The following is a 13,068-nucleotide window of genomic DNA, read 5'->3' as shown; positions in this document are numbered from 1 at the left end:
AATTGAATTTTCATTTATGCCATATATTTCGTCGTGGTATTATACATTTTTAAGACTATGTGATAGTTTCTGTTATACTAATTGTAAACTGAACTCCCCCAGTACTTTCGCCATTTTTTAGATACGAAATGGTGTATCTGTTAAGACCCTTGAAGACAATGGGTGGCCAATCTTCGGTAGAAGCAACGCCGTTTTTCACATAATATGTACCCTTTCGAAAAGGACAAACTTCAGCACCGGTAGTGGGTAAATTCGATTCGGGCGATATTATTCGGAAATAGGAAAGGTAGTAGCGAGTGAAAAATTCGCAGGGCTTGGTGGCACTGTTCACGATTCCCTTGACCCAACAACCATTCTTGAATGCGTGGGATTCGAAAAGGACGTCGAACGTATCGTCCAAGTCTTCTAAGAAAATAAGACTTCCATTTATCATGCGGTTTCTGCCGAGCAATCGTAGCTGGTATAGGAAAAGGGTTTCGGTACTGCCGTTGACGGCTTCTATCGACTCAAAGCGGACTTCATAGTTGCTTTTCTTTGAGCCCTAAAAATTAAAAATAAATATATTATCGCAGCAAATTTAATTTATGATTATTTTATTTATTCTTACCACTGATACTGTCCACAGGATCAAAAGACCATTTATCATCCACCAAAGAGTCATATTCCTTAATTCAAGCGCTCCAATTGCGAAATTTTGGATTGTGCATCTTTAACTTATAGATTTTATAGCAACATGAGTATTGCATGTCGATAAAATATATTCCAAATTTAATTATAAGTGAGTGTTAATAAGCACTTGTTCTGCTGAAGGGGCATGGCCACAATCGATGTTACAAAAACACGTTTTAACTATTAACAAGTTAGGCAAATGCTATAATATCAAATACGTGCACTTTTGCGTAATAAGTAAATTAGCAACGCGGCTTACTAGGTTAATTTTAAAGAACTTCAGCTTTATATTATAATTATTTATCAATTTACAGAAATTAACCCATGGATTTGCAATCCAAGCTTATATTGAAGGTAAGACAAGTTGCGTTTAAGCATCGGTGGTTCAGTGGTAGAATGCTCGCCTGCCACGCGGGCGGCCCGGGTTCGATTCCCGGCCGATGCAAATTTTTTTTATACATACATCTTTATAATGTATAAAAAATACATTTATTTTTGGTTGAAATCTTTAATTCGTATCCATATTCTATATTTTATATATACATGTTTGCATACTAAAAAAATAAAAAATAAAAATTAATTGCATTGACCCCGACGTGATTTGAACACGCAACCTTCCGATCTGGAGTCGGACGCGCTACCGTTGCGCCACGGAGTCGCTGTCAATAAGCGCGCCAAACGGCCATTATACCTAAAGTCTATTAACGAAAAACACTTTGAAATGCTGATATTTAAACTGTTAATTATGTGTTGAAGAAAACATTGACTGTTTTTGTATATTAATTCTTATTAATATAGTATTAACTAAAAATTTTCAATCATTAAATATTTTCTTGCAGCGCACATGCAAACGGTTGATGCACACTAGCGCCATCTTTCGCTAGTGATGTTCAGCCGGCTATCGATAGCCACACATGCACAAGTATCGAACCCGAGCACGGCAGCACTACGTTTTCGTTTTCTCAATCGCAGCCAACTTCACTTCAACGCGTTCGGTATAATATTTAGGTCCATTTATTTATTCGCAACAAATGCGAATGTAAAAGCGAATATTGCGTTTAAATTGTGCGCGCACGGTGCTAGCAACCATTGCGACTTGACTACGGTGACATTTCCAAAGTGAGTGTCATTTGCCAGACAGCGCGATTTGGCCAGAAATTCCTACCAATTCAGTTTTTCACATCGCCAGCTTTTCAGCGGTGCATTGGGTGAATAAGCGTGTGTGTTTCTGCCGCCAACCCAAAGTTGAAGCGCAAAAATGGATGTGGCGAAGCTGGAGAAGATGAAGGTGGTGGACCTGCGCAACGAGCTCCAGTCGCGCGGCCTGGACACCAAAGGAGTCAAAGCGGTGCTCGTCGAGCGCCTGAGGGCATATGTGGAAGGAGGAGCCGGCGACGGTGGTAAGTTTGTGTGTATGCGTCATTTGAGCGCCCGATTGTTCCAGTGTGTATGTGTGAGGGTGTTTCTGTGTGCGTGTGGCTTGCCGCGTCCAAGTCATGCTTGTATTTCGGTTTCTGTTTGTATGCGGCTGAGCGTGAGTTAGTTGTAAGTTTTTCTTATATAATGGCCAGTAATCACATTTCACTTTTCCCGCCTCCAGAAAATGCGCCGGTCACACCAAGCCGCCGTCAGCGTCGCACGCGCTCCATGTCCCGCTCTCCATCGCCGGTGCAAGCTGCTCCCGTGGCCGCAGAACCAGTGCTCGATACTCTCGAAGAGGAGGAGCAGCCGGAGGAGAAGACAGTGCCACAACCAGAGACAGAAAGTGAACAGCCAGCAGCCGAGCCGGAACCAGAACAAAGTGAGCCGGAGGAAGCTGAACCAGCTGCAGCAGTGACAGAGGACACAACCGTCAACCAAGCGGTCAATGAGGAGTCGCAGCCAGAACCCGAAGAGTCTGATGAAAGGTCGGAGACAGACGACAAGGAGGAGACAATCCAAGAGGCAGTACCCGCCGTCGTACCACAGAGTGAAGAGGCTGATGAACCCATGGAAGAGGATCATGATACTGCCCCTGAGGAGCAGGAGCCTACACAAACTGAGGAGCCTGTAGAGGAGAAACCAGCCGAGAGCACTGTGGCCGAGCATCAGTCAAATGGCGACAGCCAGAAAATGGACGTTGATGAGGAGGATTCGGCCGCCCCGAAAGCGGAGGAGGAGACCGAGCCAGCAGCTAAGCCTGAGGATCAGCCCTCGGAACGCCGCAAGCGATCACACAGTCGCTCCAAATCCCGATCGCGCAGTGGATCCCAAACATCGCCCAAACATCGCGGCAGCGTAGGTGACAAGCGTGAGTCAAAGGCAGCGGCCGAGGAGCGCACAGTTCCTGAGGACGAGCCCACCATCGAGGAGAACAAAGTGGGATTGAGCTGGCGTAAGTAGACTACTACATTCACATACACATTCCTCAACGTTTAAAGCTTGATCCCTCACAGTAACTAACATCCCTTTGTTTTTATATTCCAGTGGACTCTGACTTGCATTTACGCATCGACCCAACCACGTTTGCATCGGCCAAACCCCTTACCTCGGAAATTTACTCGCTTATTTGGTCCGGAGCACGCGCAAACTACGGAGTGCGCGAGGGCAAAGTGTGCTTTGAGGTGCGCCTTTCCGAGGAGTCGGTGCCGGAGAACTCGCACTACTTCCGCGATGAGCCGCATGTGCGAGGATTCCGCGTGGGATTTTCAATGCCCAAGAGTTCCTTGTTGCTGGGCGAGGCCGAGCATTCATTTGGCTACTGCGAAACCGGGCGTAAGGCCACTCAGAGCGAGTTTACCGATTACGGCAAGCCTTACCAGCTGGATGACGTTATCGGCTGCTATTTAGATCTGGAAAGTGAGCCGTGCACAATTAACTACACTCTGAACGGCGAGGATCTTGGAGTTGCGTTCGAGTTTGAGAAAAGCATACTGGGCGAGGAGGGAGCCCTGTTTCCGCACATCGTTACCAAGGGCTACGAATACTCAGTAAATTTCTCTGACACCGAGCAGCTGTTGGTGAATGCCGAGAGGCCCACGCGTAAGCGCCGCAAGCCGCGTAAAGACGAAGACAAGGATAAGGACGACGATAAGGATGACAATGATGGCGAAAAGTGGAAGGTCTTGGACGAAGCCACGGCGGATGATGATGAGGTGGAGAAAAAGGATGAAGATGGCAAGGCTTCTTCGGAGAAAGATGAAGAGGAAGCCGAAGATCCTGAAAAAGCCAAAGAGGATGAGTCGGCGCCGAAAATGGAGACAGAAGCCGAAACTAAAGTCGAGGCTCCTGCTGAAGCTGCTAAGCCCGAATCAGAAGCTAGCGAGGCTTCGGAAACTGGTGAGTAATGATTGATTCAAAATCAGTTATCCCACAATATGCTAATTATTTGGGTTTTCCTTTCAGCTGAAACTTCTACCGAAAAGTCGGCAGAAACTGCAGCTGTGTCAAATGGTGATGCTGCTGCAGAACAGGCCAACGATGAAAATGCATCTGAGGATAAGAAACCCTCTGAGAACAATGATGAAGAAGATGAGGATGGCCCCTCGCCGAACAAGCGAATCAAGACCGATGGAGATTCGGAAAAAGCGGAATCCGAAAAGGAAAAGGACAGGTCGCAGACAACAGAAGATGAGTACGAGGATGTTGTGCCCGAGCCAAGGGATACAGCTGCTCTGCTGGATGGCTATGTATTGATCGGTTTAGTACCTGTCGAAAAGCTAGTTTCCGGTCCACAACGCGTCGGATCTCGCAAGGAGTGCGAAGTCATTTTACTGGTTGGCTTGCCGGGAGCCGGAAAGACCCATTGGGCCCAAAAACATGTGGCTGAGAATGCCGACAAGCGTTACGAGTTGATTGGACCCGACGCATTCATTTCAAAGATGACGGTAAGTTGGTTATTAAATGAAGCTTGGCGCTGAAGATATTCTGTACTAACCTAAATATTTGCAGATCGATGGCGCCTCCCGCAAGACTGTGCACAAAGGTCGATGGGACAAGGTGTACGAGATATGCTTAAACAGCTTGGCGGCTCTGGAAGATATAGCCATGAAGCGGCGTCGAAATTTCATACTTGATCAGGTAAACCATTAACAAATGACCTACATACACCCGAAACAAAACACCAACCCACAAACACACAAGATTACACTATGAACGAACGATAACCAAACACAAAACGAAACAAGCGAGAATTATACGTTGATGATGACTTTGGCGCCCACCCAACACACTGGGGCCCTGATCCCCTCGGGATTGAGGGGTTCTACCAGCGGGGCACAACAATGCTGCTCTATATATTTTTTAATTGTACATTTGAGTATGAATTTTTTTTTGCTCATCGCTCTTAACTTTAGAGAGTGCCCAAGTGCCCCTAGATGAGGCACCAACATGCAGGTATGTCCTAATTGTAAGTCGATCCGATAATTAGAGTGCTTAAGTTTGAGGCAGTAAGTATCTGTGGATTTCCCATTAGCTTAAGTTTTACGTGCAGGCGCAACAGTTGACGGGGCAGTTAAGAGGGCATTGTAAGAAAAGTGGGGATGGAAGTGGATATGGATATGGAAATGGCATTGGAGAAAGATGAGTGAGTGTAATGGAATGGAGTGAAGTAAAGTAAGGAAGGAGGAGAAGGAGCGAGCGGCATGGAAGCCACTGTAAGTAGACAAACACAAATCCGATCGACGAGTCGTTCGTTCGCCTACAATCTAATCACATATACGTATTAGTACCTACTATCTCTACTCTATCTCTCTCTCTAAATGCCAACTATTCTCATATATATGTATGTGTATCTACAGAAAGCTATGCGATGCTTCATCCTACAGACAGCAGCACAGCCAACCGCGACTACTTTTCCCCCATAGTACATTCTGTTATCCTTATGCAAAGTATTAAGTCAACTGTTGTTAGATGCGGCCGGGTTAACATTAACCCGACGCCGCCCCCTAGGTATTATGTTGGTGTGGGCGCACCGCTTCCGTAAGTCCTCGCTCCCTCGCCGGCGGAGTGTGGGCGGGAAGTGGGTGTCCCGCCGTGCAACAGGTATGTGTTAGATTGTAAGCGCAGAAAGCGAGCTCAATGCGAGTTGGGTTCGATCCCGGTAGACCCGGGGTCTGCAACCGAGCCGTATCATCAACGTGTTTCTCAAGTTCGACGACTATCCCAACAACAACCAAACCAAATCCAACCAAACAACAACTGGCAGACAAAATCTGAACCCAATTCAACCAAACAACACCAACCAACCAACCGATCAACCAACTGTATTCTTGTAGACCAATGTGTATGCCTCGGCCCAGCGACGTAAAATGAAGGGTTTTAACGACTTCAAGCGAATTGCGGTCGTTTGCATACCCAGCGAAGATGAATTGAAACGTCGCATCGCCGAAAAAGAGGAAAAGGGAAATGCTTTTACAGTTAAAGAATCAACAATTAATAATTTACGAGGTAAATATTGTCCACCACACCAAAGCAACGAATTGAAAAAAAAAACAAAAAAAAAAAAATATCCAGAATAATGTACGATCGTATAACTTATTATTCTACCTATCTAAATAAGGAGACATTCTTGTTAAAATGAAAAACAGTATAAAAACTTATGTAACGTATTTAGTTTGTAAGCAGCTGCACTTTATGTATCTATACGTAATTGTAACTGTAAGCCCTTCAAAACATCTCATAATTTGATTATTATTATTGCCATTATTCATTAACATTTATTCTATAACATCCCACACTTGGCAACTGGAACGTATAAAGGATGAAATTTAACCACAAATGGATTTCTTAAAAATCTAAATTTATGCGCGCTTTTTACGTCCGGTTGCCAAAGTTGACCACACCTTTCCCCCTATGCTCCATCTACAATAATTCCTAATCTGTAATGATAATGAGCGCTTATAGCACTTGTACAGCCTTATTGATGATGTACACGCAATCTTTTTCCAGCCAACTTCACACTTCCCTCGCTGGAGTTTGGCTGGTTCGATGACATAAACTACACGGAGCTGACTGGTGACGAGGCCAAGAGCGAGGTCAAGAAGTACAACGAGAAGGGCAAGAAGGCCATTGACGCGGAGAGGTCGCGCGACAAGAGATCCCGAGGAAGTCGCGACAACTATCGTCGTGATGACCGGAACCGGAATCGGTACAATGATGACCGACGTCGTGATTATGGCGGCCAGCGGCACGAAAGTCGTTGGAGCGACTCCCGCAGGGGAGGCGGCGGTGGCGGTTACTCCAGCAATAGTGGTGGAGGCGGCAGTCGTGGCTACGACAATCGCCGCAGCTACAACAGCGGAAGCGGTGGCCAGCAAAATTGGGTGCAGAACAGCCGCAGAAGCGGCTACGATGATCGCGGCTATGGTGGCGGTGGAAGCGGCAGTCGTGGATACGACAATCGTAACCGTGGATACGCAGGCGGCGGCGGTGGTGGTGGTGGCGGCGGCGGTGGCGGTGGTGGTGGCGGTGGCGGTCAGCAAAACTGGATGCAGAACAATCGCAGAAGTGGGTATGACGACCGCGGCTACGGCAGCTCGCGGGACTATCGCGATCGAGACCGTGGCAACGACCGCAGTCGAATGGGCAGTAACGACCGGAACCGGGGCAGCAGCCAGAGTAGCTATCGCTCGGGAGGTGGTACTCATCAACAACGGGATTTTCGGCCTGGCCACCGCGACACCAAAGAAGATAGTCGCGGTGGCTATGAGCGGTCAGCTGGTCAATCGCTACCCAAGTATGGCAATAACACCGCTGTAGGCGGTGGCTACGATCAGTACAAGCAACAAGGTGGAGCACCTGGCGGAGGCAAGGTAAGTGTGCGGCCACATCCTCGACCCCTTACAGCTGGCTAAGATCTCAATCACTCATGTAGGCCTCCCTTACCGGCAAGTGGAGTACGTACAGCCAACATCATCAGCAGCAGGCGCCGCAGCATCAACAAACGAGCATCTGGCAGACTCAGCAGCAGTCACAACAGTACCAACAACCTCAGCAAGCAGCGGCGGGCCAGCAACAATACTGGGCCTATAACCAAATGCAGGGTAAGTGACGCAGTGTTCGACTGCTTAAGGCCTAAGACTATACGAGTTCGTTGATTCTCCCAGCAGGTTATGGCAACCAACAGGCCTGGCAGAGTGCCGATCCGCAGCAGCAACAACAGTGGATGTCCTGGTGGCAGGTAAGCAGGAGGAGTCTTGTGCATGTCGTTGGAAGAGACAACACTAAGAGATATTGTTTCTTTAACAGCAGCAGCAGCAGGGTTCTGGCGGAGCAGCGGCTGGAAATGCCAGTGGCGGATCAGGCGTAAATGTGGGCGGCGGTGCTGGCAATAATGATGGCGGTGCCGCCAATCATTACTGGTCTCAATATTCGTACTCCACGCAGTCCAATGCGGGTGCCGACAAGAAGTAGGATGCACTACACTATGCAGCCGTGTTCCACCAGGCCCAGACCCCTCTGCGTTGTCGCGAAAGGAGTTAACCACAAATCTGAACTAAACTTTATATAATAGTTTTAAACGATTAACGAACAGTAAAACAACATTAATTTAGTTTAGCCAGTTTGGGCTAGTCGAAACCAAACAATTGCGAGGGCTAACCAACCCTGAGTCAAAATTCTTACCTTACCCACAGATGGATTGTACACAACTAAGACTATTATATCATTTGAAATTGAACGTGAATGTTACGCTTTTCATTTTCCACAACGCATTTTCTATATAACGGTGACGAAGCAATTGAATGAAACGCGGTCTTTACTCTGGCACTACGTATCTAGGCAGTACAACTTGTTTTTAACGTTTATTACGATTATTGTTTTATTTTTTACAATCAACGCAAACAATTGAAATGATCGCATTAGAGAAGAAACATTAACGAATAAATCTATACATTGAAAAAATCTACTTAAACGAGCTTATTATTGGGAAAGGGTATGTAATGCGCTTGCATTTTAAAGGTGAGACTCAGCTAATTTTAAAATTTACATTAAGCAGTATGCAATTTATGAAATATTGGGGACTTCCAGTTTTTTTCTTATTTAGTACAAAAATATGAGTATATAAAACAGTTTTATTAAACTAAAAACTAACATTTCCTTTTTTTGAAATATATATTTTTATATCCATAAAAAAATCAGTAAGTTTTCCTTAGTTTTCGAACTTAAGTTTGTGCCATATACTTTTTAAATAAACTGATACAAATCTTAAAAATTGAGCTACTAGAATTCAAAAATAAAGCAAATGATATTTGTACCTGATAAATATTTTCAAAAGATAAACTGTATTAATAATAAGCAAATGTGATGAAATTTTTAACCACTTGAGTCACTACCGGTGCGGTATCGCGACATTTTCAGCAAACGGGCACACTGCAACTTGGGCACACTGGCTAGCTGGCAGAAGTCCGTAAAATTATTTTTCGTTTCCCACTAACTTTCTTGTCGTATGTGGCTTTTGAAATCGAATTAAATTATTTTTGTTACCAAAATCCGATACCACAATCAGATACTGCTGTAAGTTGGGATTACGTGTGCCGTTCTGACACCCGAAAACTCCACCAAACCCTCCCACTTTGCCTTTGCCCTTTGTTCCGAGTTCCACTGATTTACATACTTTCGCCTCGTCAAGCATAGGTAATTATGGATACGGAGAAGTCTAGCAGTAGCTCCTTCGAGGACCTGACCAACGCCGAGGACACCAAAGACATTCGCAAGGTGGCAGCGGAGGAGGCAGCTTCCGGAGACGGGCAGAAGGCGGAGGAGGAGGATGCCGAGGAAGAATGTGATGTACTGGGTAACAAGCAGCTGATTAAGCGCACCATCAAGAAGGCACCGCAGGACTCGTTTAGGCGTCCGGTTCGCGGCGAATTGGTCACCGTGAACTTCACGGGAAAACTGGACAACGGCACGGTGGTCGAGAACGAGTTGAACTTCCAGTGTCACGTGGGAGACTACGAGGTTGTCCAGGGACTAGACATGGTGTTGCCCATGCTGCAGGTCGGCGAAGTGTCCCAAGTCAGCGTGGATTCCCGCTTCGGCTACGGCTCCATAGGACTGAAAAAAGAGGGTGAATCCGAGTACCTGGTACCACCCGATGCGAATGTAAGTTTATATTCAAATTGTCATAAGAACTCTTTAAATATATCAATTTTCCAGCTTACCTACGAAATAGAGCTTTTGGATATCAAATACGAAGACTTTGCGGACCTTAAGAGCTTTGAAATACTGCGCAAATATGGGTATGTTTCATTCTTTGCTTTGCTAGTCTGTTCTTAATAAATAATTCATCTTTTCAGTACGCGCAAGAAAGAACGTGCCAATTTCTTTTACAAGCGTTCGGAGTTCACAACCGCCATTCACCTGTACAGACGTGCCCTCGACTTTCTGGACAATCGGGATGGGGACCCAGAATCCGAGTTCGACAAGGAAGACTTGGAGCTCTCGAACAGCGACACGCAGACCCTGCTGGAGGATCGGTTGATCGTTTACAATAACTTGGCAATGACTCAAATCAAGATTGCTGCTTATGACGCAGCTCTGCAGTCCGTGGAGCATGTGCTGCGGTGCCAGCCAAATAACTCCAAAGCCTTGTACCGCAAAGGCAGAGTAAGTTGTTGGCTCAAAACCATAGATTTCCATTCACAAAATACCTAAATTACCCTGCAGATATTGGAGGGCAAAGCGGACACCCAGGGCGCCATTAAGTTACTGCAAAAAGTGGCTACACTCGAACCTGAAAATCGAGCCGTTCAATCGGATTTGGCCAGACTTTTCATCAAGGCTCGTCGCGAGGAGCACAACGAAAAGGAGATGTATCAGAAGATGCTGGGCCAGGCCAAAAAAATGGAGCAGAATACTGCCACCAGGCAAAAGCAGCCGCTTGTGGACAATTCCAAGGTGAGATAGCTAAACAATTTATAAAAAAAAACCGATTGTTAATTCTCATTTTGCCATTCAGCTGAAGCTGCTTGGCTATCTAATGGGTACGATATTAATTGGAGTGGCTGGCGTCGCTATTTATCGTTACAAGTACTAAGGACAAGAATTGCACACGAACTACTGGTTACTTTAAGCAATTGAAATGCATTTCTTAAGTATATATAGAAGGCAAAATTATGAATGTTGGAAAGCCGCAGTTGCTTATTATAATGATATGGCTCTTGTTGTACATGTAATGCTATGCGCACTTCACAATAGTATGTATCTTTCAAATAGTATGGTTTTGGATATCGTACATATAATGTTAAAGCTTAAGTTTAATCAACTACATTCTGTCAGACAAGTAACGGGAATTGTTAAAATAAACACAATTTTCTCATCATTATGTTTTATACAATTTTCAAACGAAATAAAGCAACACAATCGAAATCAGACCATATTTATGAACTTGAAATAAGGTTCGAAAGAAAGCTTATGAAATACCATATAAAAGTAATGATACTGATAAGCAGCACTGATAAGAACTCCTAACTTGGTTTTTCTTTTTGTTCGTTACTTAAATAATGCATGATTTAACTAAACTCTGCTCTAATCTAAAAGGCAAACGAACTTTTGTAAAAACAAATCGGAACATCCGTTCAACAGATATGATTTTCTTCTATCGCGACTTAGAATGATTTAATGATGGTGCGAATTTAAACATGCTGATTCATTGTTTGCGTATGGTAATCGACATGACAATGGGTATTCTTGGGTCTCCCAAGGCTGTTTCTATGGGGGGTCGTGGAGGTAATGCAGCTGCGATCGTATATAAACCTATTAAGACATCAACAATTTTCAGAATCTGAGCACAAAATCAACAATAATAGCGAAATAAAACCAGCAATAACACACAGCTTTATTTACCACATGTTATCACTTCGCTACACTCTGTGATATCTATTCGATCCATCCAAACGGTCTATATGTTTACATACGTAAGTGTTTATAAATATCATTCATTTGAGACAAAAACACTTTTATTGGGGTGATTAATATACAAATACATAAGATTTTGGTTAAACAATTCCTGCGAAGAATACATGTGATGTGAGTAACTTAGGCCTTCGATGCAATTTCCAGGGCCTGCTCCAGATCCTTGATCAAATCCTCGGCATCCTCCAGTCCAACGGACAAGCGAACTAGACCGTCAGTGATGCCCAAAGTTTTCCTATCCTCTGCCGGAACAGAGGCATGGGTCATTATGGACGGCAGCTCGGCCAGACTCTCGTAGCCACCCAGACTCTCCGCCAGGGTGAACACCTTGAGGGCCTTGAGGAAAGCCGAGGAGTGCTTCAGTTCGCCCTTGATGTAGAAGGAGAACACACCACTGTATCCGTAGGTCTGCTTCAGAGCGATCTTGTGCTGCGGATGGGAGGGCAAAGAGGGATGCAACACCTTCTCCACGAAGGGATGCGTCTCCAGGTATTTGGCAATCTTCAGAGCATTCTTCTGGTGCTGTTCCATGCGCAGCGAGAGCGTCTTAAGACTCCTGTTGACCTGGTAGCAGTCGAATGGAGACGGCACAATGCCCACCGCGTTCTGCAGGAACTTCAAGCTTTTGTAAAGCTTCTCCGAGTTCATGGTGATGCCACCCATTACCACATCTGTATGACCGTTCATGTACTTGGTCAGGGAGTAGCAGACCAGATCGGCGCCCAGCTCCAGGGGTCGCTGGAAGTAGGAGGTCAGGAAGGTGTTGTCGACGGCCAGAACGAGATCCTCGCGGACTCCATGCACCAGCTGCGCAATAGCCTCGATGTCAGCCACCTTCACCAACGGATTAGTTGGCGACTCGATCCACACCAACTTGGTCTCCGGCTTGATGGAACTTTTAATTAGATCCAAATTCGTGGCATCCACAAAGGTGGCTGAGATTCCCAGACGGGTGGCAACCTGACGGATCAAACGGTTGGTGCCTCCGTAAACATCGTCGCCCATGATGATGTGATCGCCGCTGCTCAGCATAGTCAGCACAGCGGTGGTGGCTCCCAATCCCGAAGAGAACGTCAGGCCGTATTTGGCATTATCCAAGGCGGCGAAGCACGTCTCCAGCACTTTCCTAGTGGGATTTCCACTGCGGGAGTACTCATAGCCCCTGTGCTCGCCCGGAGCATCTTGCTTGAAGGTGGTGCTCAGCGATATCGGCGGAATCACGGAGGCACTCTTCCACTGTTCGGGGCTCTGGCCCGAGTGGATGGACTTGGTGGCGAAGCCGCTCGGCTGGACTCTGTAGCTCATCTTGTCTGGGTAGGCGGATCGTTGGGAACTGACTGACACGTGGAGAGAGACCGTCGCGAATATATATACTCCTGCCAGATGTTATCGCCTAGCCGGTACTTAATTATTTCAACCGTTACAACACTACACCCGCCGACAGTGATAGCACTCTAGCTATTAAACGGCCAAAGATCTATTCTAAGAAAACAGTATCACAGAACC

At 45.9% G+C, this 13,068-nt stretch overlaps 4 protein-coding genes and 2 non-coding genes across 13 annotated transcripts; 3 read left to right on the top strand and 3 right to left on the bottom strand.

The window, feature by feature from the left end:
• Positions 1-55: 55 nt before the first annotated feature.
• Positions 56-670, bottom strand: LOC117136614. The gene is made up of 2 exons (XM_033297599.1): positions 608-670; positions 56-541 (listed from the first exon to the last, which is right to left on the bottom strand). Exons 1-2 carry the CDS (start codon positions 659-661, stop codon positions 56-58), a joined length of 540 nt encoding a protein of 179 aa, XP_033153490.1. The 5' UTR covers positions 662-670.
• Positions 671-1,043: 373 nt separating this feature from the next.
• Trnag-gcc lies at positions 1,044-1,114 on the top strand. The gene has a single exon. It is a non-coding gene; the product is annotated as a tRNA-Gly (tRNA).
• A 141-nt stretch (positions 1,115-1,255) lies between these two features.
• Trnaw-cca lies at positions 1,256-1,327 on the bottom strand. Its single transcript has one exon. It is a non-coding gene; the product is annotated as a tRNA-Trp (tRNA).
• Positions 1,328-1,627: 300 nt separating this feature from the next.
• LOC117136798 (heterogeneous nuclear ribonucleoprotein U-like protein 2) lies at positions 1,628-8,332 on the top strand. Of its 7 annotated transcripts, none has more exons than XM_033297858.1 (11): positions 1,628-1,788; positions 1,867-2,069; positions 2,270-3,043; positions 3,136-3,987; positions 4,054-4,535; positions 4,600-4,728; positions 5,925-6,096; positions 6,598-7,460; positions 7,523-7,691; positions 7,755-7,828; positions 7,897-8,332. In XM_033297858.1, exons 2-11 carry the CDS (start codon positions 1,928-1,930, stop codon positions 8,059-8,061), a joined length of 3,822 nt encoding a protein of 1,273 aa, XP_033153749.1. In that variant the 5' UTR covers positions 1,628-1,788; positions 1,867-1,927; the 3' UTR covers positions 8,062-8,332. The 7 variants fall into 7 exon arrangements, with proteins under 7 accessions (XP_033153749.1, XP_033153748.1, XP_033153752.1 ...); XM_033297857.1 differs by having other exon boundaries at positions 1,859-2,069; XM_033297861.1 differs by having other exon boundaries at positions 1,628-2,069; positions 7,758-7,828; positions 7,900-8,332.
• Positions 8,333-9,009: 677 nt separating this feature from the next.
• LOC117136803 (peptidyl-prolyl cis-trans isomerase FKBP8) lies at positions 9,010-11,021 on the top strand. 2 transcript variants are annotated; one of them, XM_033297867.1, is made up of 6 exons: positions 9,010-9,162; positions 9,283-9,750; positions 9,805-9,887; positions 9,945-10,254; positions 10,315-10,545; positions 10,607-11,021. In XM_033297867.1, the coding sequence occupies exons 2-6, from the start codon at positions 9,289-9,291 to the stop codon at positions 10,682-10,684; spliced, it is 1,164 nt and encodes a 387-aa protein (XP_033153758.1). In that variant the 5' UTR covers positions 9,010-9,162; positions 9,283-9,288; the 3' UTR covers positions 10,685-11,021. The 2 variants fall into 2 exon arrangements, with proteins under 2 accessions (XP_033153758.1, XP_033153759.1); XM_033297868.1 differs by having other exon boundaries at positions 9,278-9,750.
• Positions 11,022-11,584: 563 nt separating this feature from the next.
• Positions 11,585-12,958, bottom strand: LOC117136802 (cystathionine gamma-lyase). Its single transcript, XM_033297866.1, has one exon. The coding sequence runs from the start codon at positions 12,865-12,867 to the stop codon at positions 11,686-11,688; it is 1,182 nt and encodes a 393-aa protein (XP_033153757.1). The 5' UTR covers positions 12,868-12,958; the 3' UTR covers positions 11,585-11,685.
• Positions 12,959-13,068: the final 110 nt, after the last annotated feature.

This window comes from Drosophila mauritiana, chromosome 2R (genome assembly GCF_004382145.1).
Source record: "Drosophila mauritiana strain mau12 chromosome 2R, ASM438214v1, whole genome shotgun sequence".
NCBI lineage: Eukaryota > Metazoa > Arthropoda > Insecta > Diptera > Drosophilidae > Drosophila > Drosophila mauritiana.
The sequence above is the reverse complement of the archived record's forward strand: the minus strand, read 5'-3'. Positions and strand labels throughout refer to the sequence as shown.